Source organism: Acinonyx jubatus, chromosome C1 (genome assembly GCF_027475565.1).
Source record: "Acinonyx jubatus isolate Ajub_Pintada_27869175 chromosome C1, VMU_Ajub_asm_v1.0, whole genome shotgun sequence".
Classification (NCBI taxonomy): Eukaryota; Metazoa; Chordata; class Mammalia; order Carnivora; family Felidae; genus Acinonyx; species Acinonyx jubatus.
The window spans coordinates 209,041,773-209,068,009 of NC_069381.1; the positions used below are offsets into that span (position 1 = coordinate 209,041,773).

At 45.9% G+C, this 26,237-nt stretch overlaps 1 protein-coding gene across 1 annotated transcript in view; it reads right to left on the reverse strand.

The window, feature by feature from the left end:
* SLC16A14 (solute carrier family 16 member 14) overlaps positions 1 to 19,070 on the reverse strand; it is a 33,951-nt gene extending 14,881 nt beyond the window's left edge. The window contains exons 1-3 of the mRNA XM_015069247.3: positions 18,652 to 19,070; positions 9,148 to 9,419; positions 1,752 to 1,895 (exon numbers count right to left, since the gene is read on the reverse strand). Of these exons, the coding sequence (XP_014924733.3) occupies positions 1,752 to 1,895; positions 9,148 to 9,406 (403 nt within the window). The 5' untranslated portion in view covers positions 9,407 to 9,419; positions 18,652 to 19,070. The remainder of the gene's footprint in view (positions 1 to 1,751; positions 1,896 to 9,147; positions 9,420 to 18,651) is intronic.
* Between the last annotated feature and the right edge of the window lie 7,167 nt (positions 19,071 to 26,237).

A 26,237-nucleotide genomic window follows, 5' to 3' on the forward strand; every position in this document is an offset into this window, starting at 1 on the left:
AGCTAACTGATTTAGCAGGATTTTCTAGTTAAGTATAGATATGTATTTGTGGGTGAGGTGGATACATTTATTTTCAGGGACTTTCTTTGGGTGTTTCCTGTATAAAAAGTGGGAGCCATAGAGTGCTCAAGATACACTTTCCTTTCATTAGCTTCCTGATTTTCCTTCTACTTCTTTAGACCCAGAAATATTTGTTGAATATGTAAGTGAATGAAGAAGGAAATGAATGAATGTGGAAACAATATTATTCGAAGGTCAAAAAGCAATTAACTGCAAGAAATAAAGTTCATTTAAACAAAGAACCTAATCCTAGAAATCTCTGAATGATGAGAACTCAAGTCTCAGTTTTTAGGATCAAGTCCTAGTCTGTATAACCAAATACCAGCACATCAAGTTACAGGGGCCCCATGTCTGCCCAGAGACCCCAGTGTGGCTCCTTGATCTCAGCAGGAGTGTTTATTTCCTCACCTATAGTATCAGAATCCCAGTGCTGGCTCTATTCATTGGACCGTTTGGGGGAAAGTTGCTAAACTACTCAGGGAAAACATCTTAAGTTGTTCTGTCAGAGCTGTTACCAAGTCCTTCAGATCAGTGGTTTTCAAACTATGCTTGGAAGGACACAGAAATGCTTTATGCGGATTGATGTAACTGACAGAGAACCAGCCTGCCAACTTATCTGGAGGGTAGCTTTTTGTGTTCAGGTCTCCTGCTATCATAAAGCAGGCACTTACGCTTATACTATAATAAAGATGTTGCATTCTATACAACAATTACACATGAGCTAATACCTACTGAGGACTCTATTTTGTGGCAAATGCTGTGCCAAGTGCTTTCTACAGATTATCTCAATCATTTCAATAATCTTGTAAACCGAGCACTCTTCATTATCCCATTTAGCATAAGTAAACTGAGGCGTAAGCAGGTTAAGTGATTTGCCCAAAGTCACACAGATAATAAGTGGACAAAAAAAAAAAAAAAAAGCAAAACTTCCAAATTCTAATGTGTAACTCTTTTTCCAACACTGTCATCAAGGTGTCATTTATCGGGATTGAAGCTCTGTACTCAAAGAGGAAAGTCAGGCTAGATCTGGTTCACTGCAATAGAATTGTATAAGAAACTACTCATCTGTTGCTAGTTCTGCTACCTGTTGATAAAGGAAATTACGGCCGGGAATGTGTTTTGCAGAACGGATATGCAAACCACGTTGCCTAGTGGCCAATTCTTACCTATTCACTGGGCAGTGACACTCTCTGCTCTGGACTTGCTTCTCAGAGTCTCTACATATCTGTGGATTTTGTTGCTAATTTCACTCATTTGAAAGGGGCGGAAGGAGAAAATAATTATCCGATGATTCATGCTCCATTCTGCAGTTATTAAGTGAGAGTATGTTATCAATTCTCTCCATATTTGGTCTGTTCACCTATGTGAATTATTTTGAATTGTATTATCACCTTCCCTTTCCTATTCCTCATAAGAAAGAAGACTGGCAACTTAGAACCAATCATGGGAAATTTAATGAGATTCTAATAGGAAGGCCAAGTGCGCTCATTAGGTTGTTTTTCCACACTCAAGGCATATTTAATATCTTATATTAAAAAGTGTTTCCTGGCGTATACGGTGGGGTGGGGGTGGGGGGGAGGAGACAGAAGGACACAATATTTCAATGGGTCTCTTTTCTCCGTAACTATTCATTGCCAAAATGCCCAACAGATAAATTTAAAATCGAGTTTAAAAAAGATCACTGTGCTTACCAGCTGTCACTCCAAAGGTGATAAAGAGATAATGCACGTTTGCTGCATAGGCACTCAATACCCAGCCGAGGGAGTTCACCAGCCCTCCAATTATTGCGGTCCGGCGACACCCACAGGTGTTAATAAACAAGCCGATGAAAGGTCCTGTCGTGGAACATTGAAAACGGAATTGACCGATGGTGTTTTATATTCGTGCTCTCTTAATCCTCACGTGAAGACAAAGACTACAACATTACTAGGGCTGGTAAATACAAAGAACCAACTCCCCCATTGCTTTATATGCAAAAGGCTTTGCATATGCAAAGTGGGTGTCAGTAACCGCATTGGTGCATGAAACCAAGGTTCTAGGTTTTGAAGGAAGACAGACCTGAAATAAATAAATAAGTTCATTCTCTGGCCCACAACAGAGGTAAGGTCCTAAACTAGTGGTCTATGGGCTTATTCAGCCCGTAGATGCATTTTTAAAATCCAGAACATAGTTTAGGGATGCCTGGGTGGCTCAGTCTGTTAAGCGTCTGACTCTTGATTTTGGCTCAGGTCAGGAGTTCAGGCCCAAGTCATCGGACTCTGTACCGACAGTCTGCTTGAGATCCCGTCTCCCTCTCTCTCTCTGCCCCTCCCCTGCTTGCTCTCTCTCTCTCAAAATAAAAAAAATAAAATAAACTTAAAAAAAATCCAGGGGCGCCTGGGTGGCTCAGTCGGTTGAGCGAACGACTTCGGCTCAGGTCACGATCTCGCGGTCTGTGAGTTCGAGCCCCGCGTCGGGCTCTGTGCTGACAGCTCAGAGCCTGGAGCCTGTTTCAGATTCTGTGTCTCCCTCTCTCTGACCCTCCCCCATTCATGCTCTGTCTCTCTCTGTCTCAACAATAAATAAACGTTAAAAAAAAAATTAAAGAAAAAATCCAGAACATAGTTTAAAAGATGTTTTGGATCAGTTGTCAACATTTAAAAATTAAGAGCATTCACAACAAATCCAATGGCAACACAGAGTCCAGTAGCTTCCCACACAGCCAAGACAGCTGGAGCTGCTCCGTAGCTGTGTCCACACTTGACTTTGCCACTGTCACCACCCTTCCCGTTAGTCCTGTGCTTGGCCTCCTGCCCTCATTTATGTTAGCTGTTATCTGAGTTTTTGACTCCAGACCTAAGGGGGGTACAGGAAGGGGTTCCCAGTTCTCCCACACTTCCAGCAAATAGCTGAGAGCTTGTGTTCATGAGGACACCCAGATGCAAACCACATTGAAAAGAACTCATCGCTTCATAGTGTACTTCAGCCCCCGCCGACTCTCAGTCCCAGACTGGCCCCAGCAGGCTATGCATTTATGACACCGTGCAGAAGATTCAGGAAGACGCTTCCGTGCACAGCCGACACCATGCTCACAGCAATACTGTATCGAGCGACACATCCTTACTGCTTACTTTCTTATGACGCTCTAGTTTTTGTCGACCCCCTGTGTTTTCTTCCTGATTTTGTGGTAACTGCTGATGTCGTGGTAACTGCTGATTCACAGAAGCTTAATGCTTGCCTTGTGATCAGTGATTCCTTATCCAAAAAGCAATCTGTATTTTAGCTCTATGGTGTGAGGCTACATTCAATATTTGGTAAGATGGCACATTTTAAACATCATCTTACTTTTGATCATTATTACTTTTTACAGTTATGGAAACCTATATTCCAGTGGAAATATTTCAGGTTAAAAAGTTGTTAAACTTGGGGCTCCTGGGTGGCTCAGTCGATTAAGCGTCTGACTTCAGCTCAGGTCATGAGCTCACAGCTGGTGGGTTCAAGTTCTGTGTTGGGCTCTGTGCTGACAGCTCGGAGCCTGGAGCCTGCTTCGGATTCTGTGTCTTCCTCTCTCTCTGCCCCTCCCCTGTTTAGGCTCTGTCTCTCAAAAATAAATAAACATCGAAAAAATTAAAAAAAAAATTTGTTGAACTCTAAGGAGCTTCCCCTTTTAGTCCAAACCAAAATAAAATTTTCCTTTAAACCTCTAACTATATTCATGTACATATTTGGATGCATAGTTTGCTAATGAATTTTTTTTGCCTAATGATTGTGAGAGGGCTTAATCCTAAAAATTATGAAGGTAATGATTTATTAATTTAATTAACTCTGGCACAATACAGGAAATAATCCAGTAGATAAGCCTCTTAGAATAAACTTAATGTAGTACATATATTTTATATAAAATAACCACATGATATATATAATATATAAACTAAACACACTGACATAAACATCTGAGGGAATTATTGGGGGCAATAGTTCTGAAATTCAGAAGCCATAAGTTGAAGCTGTGTCTTTGATTTCTTCACAAATATTTTTATTTTTCTAAACTCACAGTCACTTCAGCACTCAAATCTCAGATAAGTGGATAAAAAAGAGAAAAAATGCACGATTCATCGGTCTGCTGTTAATAGGCCTTTTAAGCTTAAAAGTATGTTCACAGGGCGCCTGGGTGGCTCAGCTGGTTAAGTGACTTCGGCTCAGGTCATGATCTCATGGTTCATGAGCTCAAGCCCCATGTTGGGCTCTGTGCTGACAGCTTGGAGCCTGGAGCCTGCTTCAGATTCTGTCTCCCTCTCTCTCTGCCCCTCCCCCCTTCGTTCTCTCTCTCTCTCTCTCTCTCTCTCTCAAATAAATAAACATTTAAAAGAAAATAATTTTAAAGCATGTTCAGGAGTTCAGGAGCATGATCATATTTTGCATGTAACAGAAGGTCCCAGAAGCAAGTTTTTCTGTGATACTGCATGTTTATGGAACACGGCATTGAGAAAGCATTTGGGGAAAAAGAGGGTAGGGGAATTCCCAAGTAAGAGCAGGCAGTCCTGTCTGAAGGAATGTTCTATATCAAAAAGATAGGATTAATTGCTTTACTGATAAGGACAGTAAGTTGGTAACTGTGTCTGCCTCTTCAGTTCGTCTCTCTTGTGCCGGAATTTAGTCACATATGACTTGGCGATGGGCAAAGTCAGCCCCAGCAATGTTGTGATTCCTCCATGGTTACAAAACACAGATAAGTCAAAAAAAAAAAAAAAAGGAAGTCAGACCCAAGCTTTCTGATTCTGTTCCATTTAAAACAAAATTTTTTTAAATCTTTATTTTTGAGCGAGAGACAGAGAGAGGGAGAGAGAGACAGAGTGCGAGCAGGGGAGGGGGAGAGAGAGAGAGGGAGACACAGAATCCAAAGCAGAATCCAGGCTCTGAGCTGTCAGCGCAGAGCCTGACATAAAGCTCGAACTCACAGACTGGGAGATCTTGACCTGAGCTGAAGTCGGACCACTTTACCCACTGAGCCACCCAGGTGCCCCATGATTCCCTTCCATTTTCTAATGATTGCTGATGGCCAGTTGGAATCCTCAAGCTCAAATTACCGTTTCACCGCAATGAAAAGAACTCCCTACATGGTCTAAGGACAAGGGGCAAAGGAGCTGGTGGGTCGTCTGGCTATGATTCCCATTGTTGTGGAGAAATTCAGTGTTCTGGGAATGAGATTCTACACATTATCAGACTCTCCTCTTCAGAAGGAATCTGATTTTGGCCCATTTCCCACGTAATAAAGCTGCAGGGAACACAATGAGGAAGTCACAATTACTTGCCCATCTCTGCATCTCATAGGTTGGAAAAAGCTCAGGTGAGGAGAGAAACAATCTGAGGTGACCCTGGCATATAATCATGGATGAAAGTAGGTAGTTCATTGAACTCCTAGCCTCTTGGGGTAACCCCTCCCTGCAATAGAGCGTCCAGAGCCTCTAAATCAATGACACCTCGCCTTAGCTGAGCATTGGCGTCACTTAAGGGCTTTAAAAAAGACCTGATGTTTGGGTCCCCTCCCAAGAGGTTATGATTTAATGGTCTAGGTGCAGCGTGAGTGGAAGGGAGTTTAAAGCTCTCCAGGGGGATCGGATGTGCAGTCAGGATTGACAACTGCTGCTCCAAATCTATTTAGCAAGTAAGTAACCTTTTGCAGCCAGTAGATTCCCCTAACAACATGGCTTCCACCAAGAATTATTCCAAGGACTATCACTAAGGCTGCTCTAGATACGACTAAGGTGATTACATTTTGTTAAAAATTGGGACCTTCGGCAGGAAACTGGCAAAGTCTGTGCTGGCAAAGAAGGAAACAAGAATGAAATTATTGAATTTCCCATGTGCAAGCTACTGCCCAAGAGAGAGATGGCTTTCAACTCTGTAACGTAATTCATGGGTATCTATCTATCTATCTATTTATTTAGAGCAAGCGAGCAGGGGAGGGACAAAGTGAGAGAGAGAGAGAGAGAGAGAGAGAGACAGAAAGAGAGAATCCCAAGCACTAGCAGTGCAGAGCCTGATGCGGGGCTCGAACCCATGAACCATGAGACTGAAGTCAAGAGTTTGAAGCTCAACCGACTGAGCCACCCAGGCGTCCCATGGATTTGTTTTTTCTAATTTAAAAGGGAAAACCCAATATGCTTCTAATGGTTAGAAAGTGAAAACAATTTATATTTATTCACTTCAAAACCATTTTTAGTTCTCATTTCATGTAATGGCAGACAGTGTGGTGTGGAAGACACGATTTTGGAGTCCAGTGGACCAGCTTTGAAGCCTGCCTCACACTTGTCGGCTGTTCAACCTTCAGTTAGTTGCTTAAAGTCTGTGAGCATTGCATGTTCTTCCTACGTCAGATGGAGACAATGGTCTGGCTCTAGCGTTGTTGTGGGATCAAACGAGATCATATACATAAGGTGCGTTTGGCATGTAATAAATGCTACATAAAGGAGAGATGTTCTTTTGGGTTTCTGGCTTGGAAAAATCCCTACATATCTGCAGCCACCCTGTATCAGGCAACCTGAGATAACGAATGGCAGTTTAAGACGATGATAAGATAACAGACCTTTTATTTGTATAACTATGAATGTTTCTGGGTTATGATTTCCAAGGCAAAAGATATTTATCTGGCAGGCACCCACCCTTCCTGTAGAAAGGTTAGTCTACGCACTGAAATTACGCTGTCTGGAATTCACGGACTCTCCAACAGAATTCTGAATTACCTCCCAATAAAAGAGGACAATCACATCTCACCATGGCTCTGAGTTAGGTGTTCTTATTGTGAGGGTCCTATTCAAAATCATTTCCAATAATTTCAAGACTGGCTTCCATTGCTTACTTTTGTAGAACTTGTGAAACACAAAATCGTATCTAAGACAACCTTATTGGATGATTTGGAAATGGGACATTTCGTATGCTGGCTTTTTGCGGAGTCTTCTTTTTTGCGGTGGGCATGCGCTTCCTAGATTGAATCTGTTAAGTGTTTTGTTCTACCCCTCAAAGATTTGTTTATTGTAAAGATTTTATTTATTTTTAAGTAGTCATTACACCCAGCATGGGGCTCGAACTCACAACCCCAAGGTCAAAAGTTGCATGTTCCACGGACTGAGCTGGCCAGGCAGCCCTTAAAGATTTAGTTTTTAAAAAGTAAGAAAAACGGATGTTAAGTGTGCTACAAGCACAGTTTTCCTTCTGTGACCTACTGAAAAGGCTGAATCACATCCAACACAAACGTAGCGTATTCCCTACACTGAAGCAAACCATCCTCCATTTTTCGGATGACAGTCCTTGTTTTAATAAGGCCAGTGCAGGGTTGAAGGAGTCAGTTCCTTAATGTTGCAAGCTAGACCATGTGTCCGTAATTCCCTCACACACATAATGGTGCCCTGATGTAATTTTAAAGCAGGATTAGTATTAATTCCCTTTGATAAACATGCCTACTCCACACACATCTTGAGAAATAACACTTTGTCCTTGTTTTCCATTATTAGCACTACCATGATTATTAATGTTGTTTGTATTATCCAATAACACTGTCTGAATGCCAGCCAAGATCAACAAATCTTTGAGTCGGATTCAAGCGATTAATTACCAACGTGGAGATCACTGAAAAGGGAGGCTTCCATCAAACACACAGATGGCTGTCATACCCAAACTCTCACAGAACCAGAAAAAGATTTGAGGCCATTTATGTTTCTAGTATAAAATATATTGTGAATACTTGAAACTAAAGAGAAATCTGATGTAAAAGTGTGGCTTTTACTTTCAAGAGATAAGGCAAGGGGAAGCACCTGGTTGATAGAGATGCTTATTAAGTATTAGTTGACAGTAAAAATTGTTTAGTTCCCAAAAGGAAACCCATGGGCCATAATAACATGTTACATTTATGATAATTGTCTAGCTTGGTATCTCCCAACTGCCTACGGATTGCTTTCACAGATTGGTGTGCGCTCAGGTTTAACTAGAAAATATATTATTATTCCTTCCTGTTAGCTAGATCAGAAACTTTTCTAAAAGGAGCTTAGTAGATTTTTCAACAGCATAGGATTGATATCTCAAATTAAATAATTGGAACTCTGAAATAAGATTGTTGCTTGACGTTTATGGTGTTTTCTCTACATTTTTTTTCTTTTACAAATATTCGTTAAGTATTAAAGAATTAAAGTAGTTAAGTATCATTACATCTGTAATGATGTATAATGAATTACAGCAGTCAAGAAAACAGAGTTCGGGGCAAAATTTTTTAATGTTTATTTGTATTACAGAGCGAGGCAGTGCATGAGTGGGGGAGGGGCAGAGAAAGACAGAGACAGAATCTGAAGCAGGATCCAGGCTCTGAGTTGTCGGCACAGAGCCCGATGCGGGGCTCCAACTCACCAGTTGTGAGATCATGACCTGAGCCTAAGTTGGACGCTTAGCTGACTGAGCCATCTAGGCGCCCTGAATGAAGCAAAATTTTTTAACTGATCAGTTTTTAAGACACTCCAACTTTTTATAATATTCAAATAGTAATATCAGACAAAATGACAAATACTGATGATTCAACTCACATGTCATAGAGACAGAAAACAGAGTGGTGGTGGGACTGGGGAGTTACTGGTTCATGGGTATAGAGTTTCAGTTTTGGATGATGAAAAGCTTCTGGAGATGGACGGTGTTGATGAATGTACTCAATGGCAATGAACCGTATACCTAAAAGTGGCTAAACAACATTTTTTAAAGTTTACTTATTTATTTTGAAAGGAGGGGTGAGAGGCAGAGAGAGAGGGAGCTAGAGAATCCCAAGCAGGCTCCTCTCTATCCGCGCAGAGCCTGATGTGGGGCTCAATCTCACGAACCGAGAGGTCATGACCTGAGCCGAGATCAACAGTTGGACGCTTACCCAACTGAGCCACCCAGGTGCCCCTACCCAAAGGTGGTTAAAAACGGTAAATTTGATGTTATATATATTTTGCCACCATAAAAAAAAAAATAGTGCCATCATTAACATCTAGTATCTAATGTTTCAACAGCATAAAAACATATTTACAGTGGAAAACTGTCAATTTATAATTATTCAGTTTTATAAGAGTTCACACACGAACGTACCCACAATCAAGGTGATGCCCATGCTGAGGGAGCTGACCCACGCAGTCAGGCCGCGGCTCTGGTGGAATTCTTCAAGCCACTCCACGTTGAGGACTCCCAGGGCCATCTGGGAGCCCATGATGAGGATGTGCACGAAGAAGGAAGAAAGAACCACCATCCAAGCCCACCCACTGTCAATGTTTGGGTGGGGCTTACGCGTCTTCTTATCTTTGGGGTCGTCTTCAAAATCATACCCAATATCTTCATGACTTGTATACATTTTCCAAGATTTTCTGAAATACACATGACAAATAATTTCCTTGTACATCAAACCAAAAGTATCTTTATCTTCCTTGGACAGCTCTACCTCCCCTTTTGTAACCAAAGTGGCCTCATCCTATCAGACCTTCAGATTTGATTTGTCATTGTGCAGATTTGGGAGCACTCCTTACTTTTTTACTGCCAAGCACTTTTGTGAAACCTGTTGCATCTTTATATCAGTGTTATTATCCACTTTTTAAAGAAATGGAAATAGACTCAGAGAAGTGAAATGCCATGGCCAGTAAGTCTGGCTACACAGGAACCTAGGAATCAAACTCAGCTATTCCTGACCTTAAAGCCCATGCCTTGTGTCCACTATTGAGATGGGGACTGACAAGTGGCAACGAAGATGTCACAGGAGGAAGACATCTGGCCTTAAACAGGCTTTCGGGGTAGTTTTGCCTTGGTAGGGCCCTTGGCAAAGCATCTGGTTCTCATTTTGTGTGTCTAAGTGTTCCATTTGTTCGGTACAGCCAGAGTGGATTAGCCTCAGAAGACCAACTCATGTGAACCCAACTCAGGAGAGACTGGTAAACTAGAAGGCCAATTTATTATTTCTACAATGGGAGATATAGCTTTCTAATAACAGTGATACCCAGGTCTTATACACAAGACACATGTTTTTACCCATTCCGCCTACCCTTATTCCAGCATTCCCTGGGAAACTAGAAAGCTGAGCGCTGAGTTTGTACAGGAAACGGACATGATGACTCATGCTCTGCATAGATACATCTCAAGATGTTTGGAGGAGAGACCTGGGGGTTGGATGGAACTGGAGGGGGGCTGTGATGCCAGGTCTGGTGAGGACTCTGGTTTCATCTTTATTTTTTAGGATGATCATTGAGGGCATGTATGAGAACTGAGGATATAGAGTAAAAGAAGGACAGACAAAGACAGTAATCGTGGAGGTGGTGGGACAGGAGAATTGGTCTTGACCAGGAGGAGCAGTCTGTCCCCTGAGACCAGAAGAAGCAGAGGGTATATGCAGATGACATGCCCAGTAGTGGTATGAGAAGTAACACCTGATGGTCTAATTCTTGGGTGAAGTAGGAAGTTAGGTCACCGGCTGACAATGAAGAGGATGGTGGTTATGAGGGCGCATCAATGTTCAGGAAAATGGAAGAGACAGGTTGCCTACAACAAGTGGCAATGACTGCCAGGGAGTCCGGAAGGTGGAGCTGAGCCCTTCAGGGCATCGCTGCAGAGTCACGGGAGTGCAGCACCAGGGACAGAGCGCTGGAAGCACAGCCCCGGAAGCTGGCAATTAGAGCATCACTGAGGGTCATGAGGGGAGAACTTTAAAACAACAAACCACTAGAAGTTGGTCTGCTTTTTATGATCACTATGTGCCTGCAAATCCAGACGACATCACTGATAAAATACTCCTCTCCTCAAAGATCTTTTGCTGGTCAAAGTTTCAAACAATTACATTTGAATTTTCTGTCTGTAAGCTTCAAATCAGCATGGTGCTGTTACTTATCCTTTCGTAGGCACTGTATCATCCAAGGGAGCTATTTCAGAGGATCCCTGGTTATACGGTTGGCCCTGACACGCAGGTGGCCCCAGTTACGCACATCTGCTTTGAGAGTAAGTTCCTATGAGTTCAGAATTGTTGGATCTCTCTGTGGCACAGAGAAGGTCTGCAGCTGCTGTGATGCCACATGTCACCACCTTCAGCAGGACGGTCGAGATGAACTGACAGCACGGTTATCGTAGAGATGAGGAACCGGAACTTGAGTTCTTCACTTCTGTCACTCTATATGCCTACTTGGGAGATTTTATGTTGTTTCAAATGTAAAAGAGCAAATGCATGAGTGCAAGATGAAAACCTTCGTTTTGGAAAGTGAAATTTGCAGCCAATACATGAAATGTCTTACTCAATTTAAATAATGTCTTTAAAATAGACATTGATTCCCAGCAAAGAAATAGAATTAGTAATCAAAAATCTCCTCCAAAACAAGAGTCTAGGGCTGGATAGCCTTCCAGGGGAATTCTACCCCTGGAACATTTATTTTTTTATTTTTTATTTTTTAAATTTTTCAATGTTTATTTATTACTGAGAGACAGAGGCAGAACATGAGCAGGGGAGGGACAGAGAGAGGGGGAGACACAGAATCTGAAGCAGGTTCCAGGCTCTGAGCTGTCAGCACAGAGCCTGACGTGGGGCTCGAACTCACAAACTGTGAGATCATGACCTGAGCCCAAGTCGGACGCTCAACCGACTGAGCCACCCAGGCGCCCTACCCCTGGAACATTTAAAGAAGAGTTAACACCTATTCTTTTGATGCTGTTCCAAAAATACAGAAATGGAAGGAAAACTTCCAAACTCATTCTATGAAGCCAGCATTACCTTGATTCCAAAACCAGACAAAGACCCCACTAAAAAAGAGAACTACAGACCAATTTCCCTGATGAACATGGATGCAAAAATCCTCAACTAGATACTAGCCAACCAGATCCAACAATACATTAAAAATATTATTCACCACAACCAAGTGGGATTTATACCTGGGATGCAAGGCTGGTTCAATATCTGCATAACAATCAATGTGATTCATCACATCAATAAAAGAAAGGGCAAGAACCACATGATCCTCTCAATAAATGCAGAGAAAGGACAAGAACCACATGATCCTCTCAAATGCAGAGAAAACATTTGACCAAAACCAGCATCCTTTCTTGATAAAAACCCTCAAGAAAGCAGGCATAGAAGGAGCATACCTCGAGATCATAAAAGCCATATATAAACGACCCAACGCTAATATCATCCTCAATGGGGAAAAACGGACAGCTTTCCCTCTAAGGTCGGGAACACAACAGGGATGTCCACTCTCATCACTGTTATTCAACATGGTATTGGAAGTCTTAGCCTCAGCGATCAGACCACACAAAGGAATAAAAGGCATCAAAATGGGCCAGGAGGAAGTAAAACTTCCGCTCTTCACAGATGACATGATACTCTATATGGAAAACCCAAAAGATTCTACCAAAAAACTGCTAGAACTGATCCAGGAATTCAGCAAAGTCACAGGATATAAAATCAATGCACAGAAATCGGTTGCATTCCTATACACCAATAATAAAGCGACAGAAAGAGATTCAAGGAATCTATCCCATTTACAATTGCACCAAAACCCATAAAATACCTAGGAATAAACCTAACCAAAGAGTTGAAGAATCTACACACTGAAACCTATAGACAGCTTATGAAAGAAATTGAAGAAGACCATGCTCCTGGATCGGAAGAACAAATATTGTTAAAATGTCGATACTACCCAAAGCAATCTATATATTCAATGCAATCCCTATCAAAACAACACCAGCATTCTTCACAGAGCTAGAACAAACAATCCTAAAATTTGTATGGAACCAGAAAAGACCCCGAATAGCCAAAGCAATCTTGAAAAAGAAAACCAAAACTGGAGGCATCACAATTCCGGACTTCAAGATATATTACAAAGCTGTAATCATCAAGACAGTATGGTACTGGCACAAAAGCAGACACTCAGATCAATGGAACAGAATAGAGAACCCAGAAACGGACCCACAAATGTATGGGTCCACAACTAATCTTTGACAAAGCAGGAAAGAATATCCAGTGGAATAAAGACAGTCTCTTCAGCAAGTGGTGCTGGGAAAACTGGACAGCAGCATGAAGAAAAATGAACCTGAACCACTTTCTTACACCAGACACAAAAATAAACTCAAAATGGATGAAAGACCTCAATGTAAGACAGGAAGCTGTCAAAATGCTCGAGAAGAAAGCAGGCAAAAACCTCTTTGATCTTGGCCACAGCAACTTCTTACTCAACACGTCTCCGGAGGCAAGGGAAACAAAAGCAAAAATGAACTCCTGAGACCTCATCAAAATAAAAATCTTCTGCACAGCGAAGGAAACAATCAGCAAAACTAAAAGGCAACCAAAGGAATGGGAGAAGATATTTGCAAATGACATATCAGATAAAGGGTTAGTATCCAAAATCTATAAAGAACTTACCAAACTCAACACCCAAAAAACAAATAATCCAGTGAATGGGCAAAATATATGAATAGACACTTCTCCAAAGAAGACATCCAGATGGCCAACCGACACATGAAAAAATGCTCAACATCAGGGACATACAAATCAAAACCACAATGAGATACCACCTCACACCTGTCAGAATGGCTAACATGAACAATTCAGGCAACGACGGATGTTGGCAAGGATGCAGAGAAAGAGGATCTCTTTTGTACTGCTGGTGGGAATGCAAGCTGGTGCAGCCACTCCGGAAAGCAGGATGGGGGTTCCTCAAAAAAATAAAACTAGAACTACCCTACGACCCAGCAATTGCACTACTAGGCATTTATCCAAGGGATACAAGTGTGCTGTTTTGAAGGGACACATGCATCCCAATGTTTATAGCAGCACTATCGACAACAGCCAAACAGCATGGAAAGAGCCCAAGTGTCCATCGATGGATGAATGGATAAAGAAGATGTGGTATATAGATACAATGGAGTATTACTTGGCAATCAAAAAGAATGAAATCTTGCCATTCACAACTATGTGGATGGAATGAGAGGGTATTATGCTAAGTGAAATTAGTCAGAGAAAGACAAATATCCTATGACTTCACTCATATGAGGACTTTAAGATACAAAACAGATGAACATAAGGGAAGAGAAGTAAAAATAGAAAAACGGAGGGGGACAAAACGTAAGAGAACAAACAGGGTTGCTGGAGGGGTTGCGGGAGGGGGGATGGGCCAAATGGGTCAAGGGTACTAAGGAATCTACTCCTGAAATCATTGTTGCACTATATGCTACCTTGGATGTAAATTAATTAATTAATTAATTAATTAATTAAAATATAAAAAAACAGACATCGATTCATTTTCAACTAATTATTTTATTATTTTATTTACTATTTAAAAAAAATTTTTAACGTTTATTTATTATTAAGAGACAGAACGTGAACAGGAGAGGGGCAGAGAGAGAGGGAGACACAGAATCGGAAGCAGGCTCCAGGCTCCGAGCTGTGAGCACAGAGCCCGACACGGGGCTTGAACTCACAAACCGCAAGATCATGACCTGAGCCGAAGTCGGACGCTTCACCGACTGAGCCACCCAGGTGCCCCTATTTTATTATTTTTTTAAAGATTTATTTATTTAGGTAATCTCTACACCCAACGACCCAAGATAAAAAGAGTCGCTCTTTGCTCTACCTACTGAGCCAGCCACGTGCCCCTCAATGAATTGTTTTAAAACAGAAGAAAAAATGAGGAAATAATGATCATTATGAACCACACCACATGGATATTACTAACTGTTCTGCTGTAACGGACGAAGGAGGAATGAACAATAATCCTAAATACACAAGGAATCCCTTCAATTGTGGGGCTCTCTCAGCAGTGTCCTGGTGTGGACAGGGTGGCGGGGACGGAGAAGTAGATTGTGGTGGACCACACACTGCCCACAGTCTCCTTCTCTACACCCCAGAGCTAAGAGTTGTTTTTACCTTTTTTAAAGGCTCTATGGTCCATGAAAGTTAAAATACTTACTCTCTGGACCTTTATAGGAAAAGCTGGCTGCTCGCCAGACTGGGGCTTTGGTTCTGGCTAAGAATTTTTTGGGAAGAAGTGGGTGTTGGGAAACCAAGGATGCCAGTGGAAGAACGCCTTAATGGATCTGTCCTGGGGCTCATCTTGACTTTCCTTTTCCCTCACATCCCGTTCTCATTATTATTTTTATCTTTTAAGTGATCCCAGGTCTTAAACACCCATCCAATTCTCAACCACAACACTTCCTGCCCACATTATTCCTCTCTGCCTGGGTCCTTTTTCTTCTCCCCGTTTTGCAGACAGCTGGGAGGGATAAAATGCTATCTTGCTATGTGATTTCTGCCACCCGGTCCCCTGGTCCCTGCTCCCCTCTCCCCACCTTTGACCTGTGCGCTCCAGCCCTGAGAAAGCACCTCCCTGACCTTGGCACAGTCTCTCCACCTTCAGGACATGACCTTCTCTTCATCTGACTTTTGGAGACCCACTTCTCTCCTTCGAACCTCCTGTTCCTCTCCTGTTCCTCCAAGATTCAACTAAATTGTAAGAGCCAAACCTTGATATGGTGAGAGAAAAATGTGGAGGGAGGTTGTTCTTTGGCTGATGGTCTTAAAGTAATTTTCCTCCTTTTAGTTTATCTCGTTGGTTAAAAAAAAAATCACAATAAACACATATTAACTTTATGGTAACAAAATAAAAGTCCCTCTCTCTATCTTCTAACCATGATAGACATTATCTGGGATCCGCTTTAGATTAGTGGCTGACTGTAAAAGAGAAGCAGATGATTCAGGAGCCACTTCCCCTGGGGAGTCTAGTCTGCCACTACCCTCCCCTCCCTGCAGCGAGAGGATGGTAAGTGATGAGGCAGTCCTTGCTTCCCAAAGCTCAGAGACCAGAAGAGAGCCGCCCTGGCAGAAGGCCCAGCGGATAAACCTACAAAGGTATCTATCAGAAGGGGTGTCGGGTGGCTGTCTTCCCTCTGTCCCCGCTACCTGTATGCAGGATCTCAGGGGGCCAGAAAGAGAAGAATCAGGTGGCCTGACAAGGGGTGCGACTGGCCTAGATGAGGACTGACACCCTCGTTTTCAATCTGGGGAATAGTGCTCAGCTCTGTCCAGGAAGACAAAACAAGCTGGCATTTCCCGAAAGTCCGTTTACATCTACGAAAAAGCTTGAAATAATGATACAACAAGAGTTGTGGTTTTTCACCCCATGACTTGAAACAGCAAGCCTTTTTCTAAGCAACGGTAAGAACTTTAGAGTCTTACTGAATTATTAATTTTATGGGTTAAGAGATGCATTTGCCATTGAGCTGCTCTCAACATTTCCAGTTTATTTGTTCATAAATAAATGACACTGAGTAGCATTTAATTGCCAAGTTTTATTCAAGAGGCGTAAGGGTGCATGTGGTGTTAGTGTCAAACGGAGAGCACTGGTGGGGGGTGAGGGGCTAAAACGAAGTCCTATTCAGTCCTCAGGAGGGCCCTAAAGATATTACCAGGCAACAGAGTCCTCTGAGTTTCATATCCTAATCTCTCGGTTAGTAATTCCTGTTTTGACTAATCACAGTTAACCTACTGTCCGACCACGTTAACTAAAACAAAAGACAACAGAAAAACATATTTCTATTTCCCTCCACCCCCAAGTTTGCTTTAAGCGTTTATATCATTATAAGATACAAAATAACCATTTGAGTATTATAATCCTAGTCTACAGCCAGTGAGAGAGAGAGAGAGAGAGAGAGAGAGAGAGGGAGAGAATGAACTGGGGAAGGTTCTGGACCACCCTGTCTCCCAGGCTCCCCGTCTTTCTACACCACATGGCCTTCAAGCTCTCCCACCTTGTCCACATCCTGACACATGCATAAAACAACATGCGTGGGGCACACTGGGGTAAACGGAGGCATAGAGTGTGGGGCTTCCTCTAAGGATCAACATGAAAGATGGAACCCATTCTAGGCTGGCCTGTTGGAAGGTCAGCATACAACATGAGGGCCTTGAACCCAAGAAGGTGAAGGAAGGCAGTGGGAAGATTATGGGACCAATAGTCAACATTCCATTTGCCCCCAGTGTGAGTTCACAAATGGTGAAGAATTAATCATAAACGTAGGGAAGGCTATGAAAATGGAGGCCAGCTACATATATGCGTGTTCACAGGTGGAGGTGAAAACAATTTGCAGCCAGCTGGACTGTATCAGAGATTAAAACAATTCCATTTTCTACAACTCTGTTACGGGAGTAAGTTTTACAAGCAAGTCTTTCGCTTTTAATTTGGCTTCTTTGATGATGTTAGCATGCAGTGAGTTCTGTATAAGCGACAAGCAAAGGGGACGGCGCCCCGTTAAAACGGAAATTACAACCTTCCGGAAAGGTGGACAGAGCATGATGGTGCGTGCCCCTCCAATTGGGCTCTAGGGATTCTTCGCTCTCTAGACCTGGTGTGCACAGTAACTCTTAGGCCTTTAGGGGGCGCACTTGAGCCCAAACAGGCTGAAGAGGTTTGGGGCTGAGACGGTTGGGGAGCTGGGCGAGTGCAGAGAGGGCGGCGCAGAAGAAATGGAAACTTTCAGCGTGGGTTCGCGCTGTCCTGGGGAGAACTAAACATATAAATGCCTTTTATGGGCCAGGGGCTGTGCTGGGTGGCTTCTCCACACCGATCCTGTCCGATTGGCATCAATGTCCCCATTTCACAGATGAGGAAACTGAGCCTATTTGTCAATGGCGGGGGCGGGGGAGAGGATGAAGCTTAGAGATCAAACTAGCAGGTAGTGGAGCCAGGACTGCGGGTTTCCAAAACCTGTTTTATCCACCCCACCATCTGTCTCTGTCTCTCTCTGACACACACACACACACACACACACACACACACACACACATACGTCAGACAAGGCGAAAAGGAATCTCTCTAATCCTTGACAATAATCCTCGCTCACCCTTGCTAATTAACCCGAATCAACTTTTCCGCGGAAAGAAAAAGGGTTAATTGGTAAGCAGGGTTCAGCTCCTTCAACATCGCCAATGGCCTTGGTGGCGTTTGGCCCGGTGATGACACGCCGGGCCCCTCGCCCCGTCTCCCCCAGCCCCCTTTCCTCCCCACGGAGGGGGACTAGCACCTGCGCGCCCCGCTCGGGGGCCCCGCGCCCCCCGCGCCCCGAGACCCCCATCCCGCGCAGCCGCGTCCAGCGGAGGGCTCGGAACCCGCCAGCTCCGCGGGGAAGCGGGCCAAGCGCAGTCCCGGCCGCCCGCGCGGGGAGGCAACCCCGAACGTCCCCCCGCCGCAGCCCCCGGTCCCCCTCTCCGCTCCGCCACTGCCCGGTTCGAGTCCCACGGTGGCCTCGAGGAGGCGGGAGCGGGGCCGGGCCGGAGTGCAGGGGGCCCCGTGCGCCCTGCCGGACGCGCGCGGGGCCCTGGCCGCCGGGGGGAGCGGGGCGCGCGTCCCCGCGCTCCGCCGGGGTCCGCGGCCCCCCGCCCGCCCCGCGGTGGCCTCGCCCGCAGCTCGCGACCCCGCGCCTCGGAGCAGCCCTGCCCGCGACCCCCCCCCCCCCCCCCGGCAGCCTTCCCGGCCCGGCCCCGGGCCTGCGCCGCGCCTCGCCGAGGTCCCCGGGGTGCAGCGGTCCCCCGCAGTCTAGGGTGCCCCCGGTGCGGCGCGGCCTCGGGACACTCACCGCCCGCAGCCCGCGGGGCTGCGGCCTCACTCGGCTCCCGGCCCGGATCCCCGAACTTGCAGTTTTCCTCGGAGCCCCCTGAGCGGCTGGGCGTAGAGATTTGTTGCAATGTCGCCCAGCATCCTGGATGGAGATGCCGGGGGCTGCGGCTCGGCTCTCCGGCCGGCTCCGTGCGCTCGGCGCCCGGGCTCCTCCGCCGCTCGCTGCCAGGCCAGGTGCGCGTGTCGTGGAGCTCCGAGCTCCAGGCCTCAGTCCGTGTGGCTTTAAAAAGGGTACGTTTGGAGGTGCCCGAACCTAACCCGGGCTTTCTTCCAATCGGTGCAATTTCAAATCTCCACGCTCGTTCATTCCTATACCGGCTAATTCTGGTTTGGCAGGAAGAAATTGCAGTCACCTCACGTGCACACTCTTGTGGCGGGTTGAAGTTTATAGCTTTGGCTGAGGCTCGCGAATGCTCTGCACATTTATAACCGGAGGAAAGGGTTGGAAGCCTGACCCAACACGCCCGTGAGAGAAGTACCTTCCCTTTCACCGAGAGAGCGGAGAAGCGAGGAACAAAGCCCTCGCCCAAGTCTGGCCCGCAAAATATGGCAGTTTGTGGATGGAAGAGTCGAGCAGGTCTTGCAGGGTTCTTGGCCAAAGAGGACTGAAAATCCCTAATTCTTTGTCCCATTGCGGGTCCCGCCCTCACCGCTCTCTCTCCAGGATCTGCCCTTTTTGTCTGCTACACGTTCAAGGGCACCAGGCACACATTTCATTTCACGTGTGTGCACCCTGTTGCAGCACAATTCTTTGCCCGTGGGAAGTTTGCAGTATTTGTTAAGAGAATGTGAATCAATGAAGCCAGTGGTATTTTACCCTCCCCTGGAGGACTTTGTAGGCGTTTTCTATTGCTGTTGTAATAAATTACTACAACTTTAGTGGCTGAAAACACAAGTCTGTCATCTTCCAGTTCTGGAGGTCAGAAGTCTGAGTGGGTCTTACCGGGGCAAAATCAAGGTGTCGACCCAGTTCTGTTCCTTCTGGCAGCCCTAGGGAAGAGCCGGGAGGTTCAGAGGGTGCCACATTCCTTGGCTCGAGGCCACGTTCTGTCTTCAAAGGCAACAGCAATGCATCATGCTGTCACATCACCCTCTGTCCCCCCTCCTCGGCTTTTAAGGGCTCTTGGGATCACATTGGGTTTCACCGGTGGTAATTGGATTACTGGATAATCCAAATCGTCTCCCTGTTTTAAGGTCAGCTGATTAACAATCTTAATGCCACTTGCAATCTTAACCAGTGCCGTATTCACTGGTTCTAGGGTTTAGGACGCGGAGACGTCTTTGCGGGACCATTATTCTGTCTACCACAGATTTCCTTCTTCTTTCCTTTGTCTCTTGTTTCATTTTCTTATGGTTGCAAAAAAGAATATTCACATGTATTTCACATCGCCATTTCTTATATCGAATCTTGACTAGAAAATAATTGAGAACACTGTGAGAAATTATGGCTAACCGAGGACGTTTTGATGAGGCACTAGGCTTATGCGTTCCAAATGTTTTAAATTGCTGATCAGAACATGAGCCAACTGGATGGTTTGTGTGGTACTTTGGGCTGTCCTCAGATAGCACTCACTTCAAGCAGGCTGTTGCCAGCGTGTCAAGATTGGGGAAGTACCTCAAGGGCAGGTGACCCGTCTTGTTTGAAAAGAGATCTGTGAGATTTTTAAGTCTGCTTTTTCCCCTCTGAGACCGTATGTGTTTATTGAGGTCTAAGTCATGCAGTATGAGCTCTACGTATTTAAATGTGCAATTTGATGAGTTTTAGCCTAAGTCTGGGGAACCATATCATCTCACTCTAATAACTCCAGGATTTTCCTTGTGCCCTTGGTAATCCAGGCCTCACCCTGTCCCCACATCCCAGGCAACCTGTCATCTGTTTTCCGAGGAGCTTCTACTCTGGACCATGTGTCGGTCACATCTGGAATGCCCAAAGAAGGTTTTGCTTTTCTTTCTGTTTCCAGCCTTACTGACGTATAATTGACGAATAAAAGTGTGTGTGTTGTAAGTGTACAATGTGATGACTTATACACCATGTACATTGTGAAATGGTTGCCTCAATCAAGTTAATGAACGCATCCATCCCTTCACATAGTTACCTTTTCCTCTGTGGTGAGGGGAAGAGAGAGAGGGGGAGAGAGAGAATCCCAAGGAGCAGGCCCAAGGCGGGGCTGGAACTCACAAAGCCAGAGGTCAGGACCTGAGCCAAAACCAAGAGTCGGACGCTTAACCGACTGAGCCACCCAGGCTCCCCTCTCTTGGTTTTAATCATACATTCAACTGATTTCATAACTCCACATTGGAGTTGGGGTGGAAATAAGCCCTTGGACATTCTGTGCCTTAATTTTGGTGGCTTAATGGTGTGAATTACTCATAGATTGGGAAAAAAAATCAGCTTTTGGGGAAGTCGCTAGCACAAAATATTGAAGGTTTTTGAGGAACGCCCTAAACGTGTTGCCTCGACTGCCTCATTTGAGCAAAACCGCTGTGAAGGCAGCCCAGATGTGAAGACGACGCAGAAACTACATCGTTGGCCCCTAGGACGTTGTTCCGTCCATCCCTCAGGGTGGAAGGCAGCCCTACCCACACCCCTCCAGGTTTACCGCGAGGAGACTCTGATGGTTCATTTTGTGTCAGCCTGACCAACAAGTGCTGGTGAGGGCGTGGAGACATCAGAACCCTCGCATCTGTGGTGGGAATGTAACATAGTGTAGCTGCCGTGGAAGATGTGGCCGTCCCTCCAACGTTTAAGCAAGGAATCACCAAATGGCTCCGTGGTCCACGCCTCCATATAAACCCCAGAGTAAAGAGACCATATGTCCACACGCAAACTTGGGCTTGGATGTTCATAGCAGCATTATTCATAACAGAGGTGGAAACAACCCAAATGACTATCAGCTGATGAATGGCTACATGAAATGGGTTAAATCTGTCAAATGGAACGTCGTCCAGTAATAAAAAGAAGTACTAACACCTGTCACCACACGGACACGTCTTGAAAATGTTAAGCGGAAGAGGCGAGTCACAAAAGATTACATGTTGTCTGGTTCCATTTATAGGGAATGTCCAGAATGGGCACCACTGCAGAGAGAGAAAGTGGGTTAGTGGTTGCCTCGGGCTGGAGATGTTGGGGAGGAGGAAATAGAGAGCGTCTGCTGATGGGGACAGTGCTCCTTGTGGGGGCAGGGAGGGATGAAACCATTCTAAAAGTGATTTTGGTGATGGTTGTGCAAGACTGTGTATAAAACTAAAGACTGTTGAATCATAAAAACAAAACCCAAAACCAGTAAAAAAAAAAAATCCCCCTCCCCCAAACTGACTAGAGTGGGCCGTATATAAACCAGTGTTGGGGAAGGTCATGGAAAAGACGTGACCATGACTTGACCTGTGACTGGGACCTGGACGCTCAGAGGCTCCTCACCCCTGCACCTGTCCTTGGAATGTGGGGTCCACTTGCCTTTCCCATTCCCAGAGGTGCTCCAAGGACAAAACCTTGAGATGGTGATGTGGTGTTGAGAACACCTGCCTGGGAAATGTGACCCAACCTAGTTAAGGTCTCTATCTAAACTTTTAAGATGTGGCGGGTGGTACAGGGATCCAATTGCCTTTCTGGTGCCCAGGACAAGCCTCATATGTAAGTTCCCTTGCTCCTTAAAGCCGCCATCTACAACCTGGAGTGGACTGCCTCTTTCTTTGGTCTCTCCCTGCTCTCTGAGGGCAGGGGGTGGGGGTGGGGGGCTGGTTTCAGGTTTTACCAGGGAAACTCCCGGAAGGGCTAGGAACCAATTGGAGAGCCAGCCAAGGAGACCAGAGAAACGGGCCTTGGGAAAAGGCTCTTAGTGGGGAATCTGGAGTTGGCCAGGGACCTCTGTGTGGGGAGGAGTGGCCTGTGTGTCAGGTGCTTGTGGACTGCCAAATGAGTACAGGGGCGCCCCGAAAACCCCAGCTGGTCTAATGCGCTTGTCGGAGGCACTTCGCAGAGCACACTGGGACGAGGAAGAGAAATGCGTGGCTGTGCGGTGGGCTGGCCTCTACTGCGGGCAGTTCAACCGGCCCCTGGCTAGCGGCTGAAGCTCGAGTCAGGAAGTTAGAAGAAGGGCTCCGGTTAGAGAAGGATGTGCAAGTGCCCACAACTCTGTTGGTTTTGGGGTGGGAAAGCAGGATCCTAAATTAGACACCCCGGTGTGCCTTTCTTCAAAGCTAGGAGGGCGCAAGGTGTCACGGGTTCAGGTCCGGGCGCTTATGACAGAGCCAGGTGAGGACACTGAGGGTTGGAATCTCTGAGAAAGTGATGGAAATGAGGAAGAGGATGTCATGGTGAGTGACAGGAAAACAGAGGAAATCCCCTGGGCCTTCTGACCCCTAAAACAAAGGAAAATTAAAAAAAAAATTTTTTTAATGTTTGTTTATTTCTGAGAGAGGGAGAGAAACAGAGCGTGAGTGGGGGAAGGGCAGACAGAGAGAGAGAGACACAGAATCCAAAGCAGGCTCCAGGCTCCGAGCTGTCAGCACAGAGCCCGACGTGGGGTCGAACCCACAGATCATGACCTGAGCTGAAGTCAGATGCTTAGCCGACTGAACCGACTCTCATCAGACCTTTCACCATGGCCATTTTGAAGTCTTTTGCATTGCAGACGATTGTTTTACTCTGATGCTTTGGCAAAAAGCGTTCTTGCAAAAGTGCTTCGTCTTCAAGGAAATTCATGGAAAAGGCTTTGACAGTTTCTGATAACTAAGATAATGTGCCTTCACATGGGAGCGACAACAGTGAGCCTTTCAAGTGCTTCCTGAAGGCTACCTGCCTGGCCCCCAGATACGTCATGGGATGGTAGCTGGACACCTGTCCCTGTTCTCTTTCCCCATGTCAGTGAAATGGGCTCATTACATTGCTGACACAATGTTAACATATAAAGACTTGCCTGTGTTGCAGGACAGAGGCTTTACTGGAGCGCCTGTGAGGCAGAGAATGAGCAGTGAACCCACAGACAAATCCAGGCCTGGGTACCACTGTAAGGTGTTGAGACTCATCTGGTCGGGGAAGACCCCCTTGTCCCCAAAGCTGTGATTGATAAGGCGCAAGCTTATCCAGCCCCCGAGAATGTGAAAGAGGTACATGCTTTTGTAGGAATTTGGGGTGTCAGAGAACTCTCATTCCCCACCTGGCACAGTGCCTCCATCCCTTCTGCCACCTGGCAAAGAAAGGACATATATGGGACTGGGGATCAGACCTATAAGCCACCTTTGAGAAGGCAAAAACAAACAGAAACAGCAAAAAAGCCTGATGAAACACATTGACGCTCTGGGCATCCCTCAAGTTAGAGTTAGATGTGTTAGTGACCCCAGGAGGGATGGTCAGACACTGTGGCAGAGACAACAAAGTGGTGGGGGGCCCTAGGATTTTGGTTCCAGCTCTGGAAGGAGGCAGAAGCCCAACGTCCTCCCGCAGAGCAGTGGATGCAGTGTTCCTCCGGGTGAAGCCTCTCTCACAGCAGCCAGTAGGCTGAGCTCAGAGCATGTCAGCCTGGTGATTACTCATGAGTCCTGGAAAGGCGTTTGGTACATCTGTAAGAGCCTAAGGCAGCCCTCGCTGTTTTTCATGTCCCAGCTCATGAGGCACTGACACTCAGGGCAATTAGGAAGCTGATGACCTGGCAAGAGTCGGAGCCCTAGTCGATGCAGCAGATTGGGTGCAGAGAAAAGAATGGCCACCACAGTGCCCAAGTAAAATGGCGTTTTGCCAAGGATGCTGGATTGCTTTTAAAGGATAGTGACTTGGTTAATGCAGGAACAGCATGTTCCGCATGTTCTGAATAATGCCCAGGGCAAATACCAAAAGAATCTGGGGCCACTCGCCGGAGTTCCTAGCCAGGGAGGGATTGGCGAATTGGTTATGGTGGTCCCTTCCCTCTGAGTGAGGGTTCTAAATATGCCTTGGTTTGTAGGGACAACTACATCTGGCCTGCCTCCAACTTTCCCTGTTGCCATGCAAACCAAGCTGCCACTGTCAGGGGACCAGAGAAACTGAGTACTCTGTACAAGTACCCTCGTTGAATAGATGGCGGTCAGGGAGCACCTGTTAAGGGTCATGGTGGGCAGACTGGGCAATAAAACATGACACTGAATGGAGATTCTGACTGCCCCCCTAACCCACAAACAGCGGAGGAGGTAGAAAGAACAAATAGAATATTAGAGTAGCAGATGAAACTGTTATCAGGTAAAACCACCTTGGCCGAGTGGACTAAAGTATTGTCCCAGGCTGAAATACATTCACATGGCCAACCAATAGGGCCTATTGTCCCACATGCCAGGCTAGGGACCTCTGCCGAGGCATCTAACACAAGAAAGGCGTCCGACACGGTGGAGGCGGGGAAGTCAGACAGCCATTGCCTGACTCTCCCTGAGATCGAGCCGCTCTGATGCTGAGAACACCAAGCCCAGCGCACCTGGAAAGGAGTCATCTACTGAAATTTGCATTGGGATGTGCTACTGGGACGGTGAGTTAGGGATGGTGAATGAGTTTGCACCCCTGGGTGGTGGTGGGGTGGAGTACTCGATCTCCATTGGGATCCCATTGTCCTGAAGCAAGCCGGACCTGTGAAAAATGCACCGTGCACAAAATGGAACACCCGCCATCAAGAGAGGGGAGGAAGGGGGCATCCTGTCCCCAGTGCGCTGTCTCCTCTGGCCAACACATCTAGTATGTGCAGCCAGGTCACCTTTCCAAATCGGCCAACCTCCCTCTCCTCACGGGCAGATGGGCATATTCTGTCTTTCACTGGTATGATCGTTTGACAGTGTCTCTGTTCCCTCCACTGGCTTGGAAAATGTCACAGCTTATATCAAAGTCCTTATTAAGTTTACCTGGCAAGACTCAACAAAGCCTGTCCTTACTGAACACTGAAATGTCCCTGATGAGAAAGCTGTCCTCCAAAATGGAATGGCCTTAGCCATTACTACAAGGAGGCACTGGTGCCATTATCCAGACAGAAACTTGTGTGTTCGTACCTGATGAGTCGCCTACCGTATCGTCTTTATTAAATCGCACGGGGACTCAAGTGAGCGCCAAGCTTAGGAGACTTGATAAATCAGTGGTTCGGACCCTGGGGCTCTTAGTCGAAAAAGTTGTCACCGATTTTGGGAATCCTTGCCTTGATCTGGGTTTTCCCTCACACACGCCTGTATCATTGCTGTGGGATGTGCCTCCTGCAGCCAGGCGGACGACAAATGAGCCAAGGTCAGCCACCTGGCTGACCACTCAGTGCCACCGCAGAAGAGGGGTGCGTATGAATTGTAAGAGCTGCTCACGACAAGGGGTGGAGAGTTGGGGAGGTCATCGAGGAGATGAGACGACCCGTCGATCCGTGAGCTGGACCTGGGCACTTGGAAACCCCTCATCCCCTCCCCTGTCCTTGAAATGTGGGTTCTGCTTGCTTTTCCCACTCCCAGAGGCTGCTCTGAGGACACAGCCTTCCGACAGTAGGTGGTGTTGAGAACACCTGCACAGTATACGTGACTGAACCCAGTTAAAGCCTCCATATAAACTTCTAC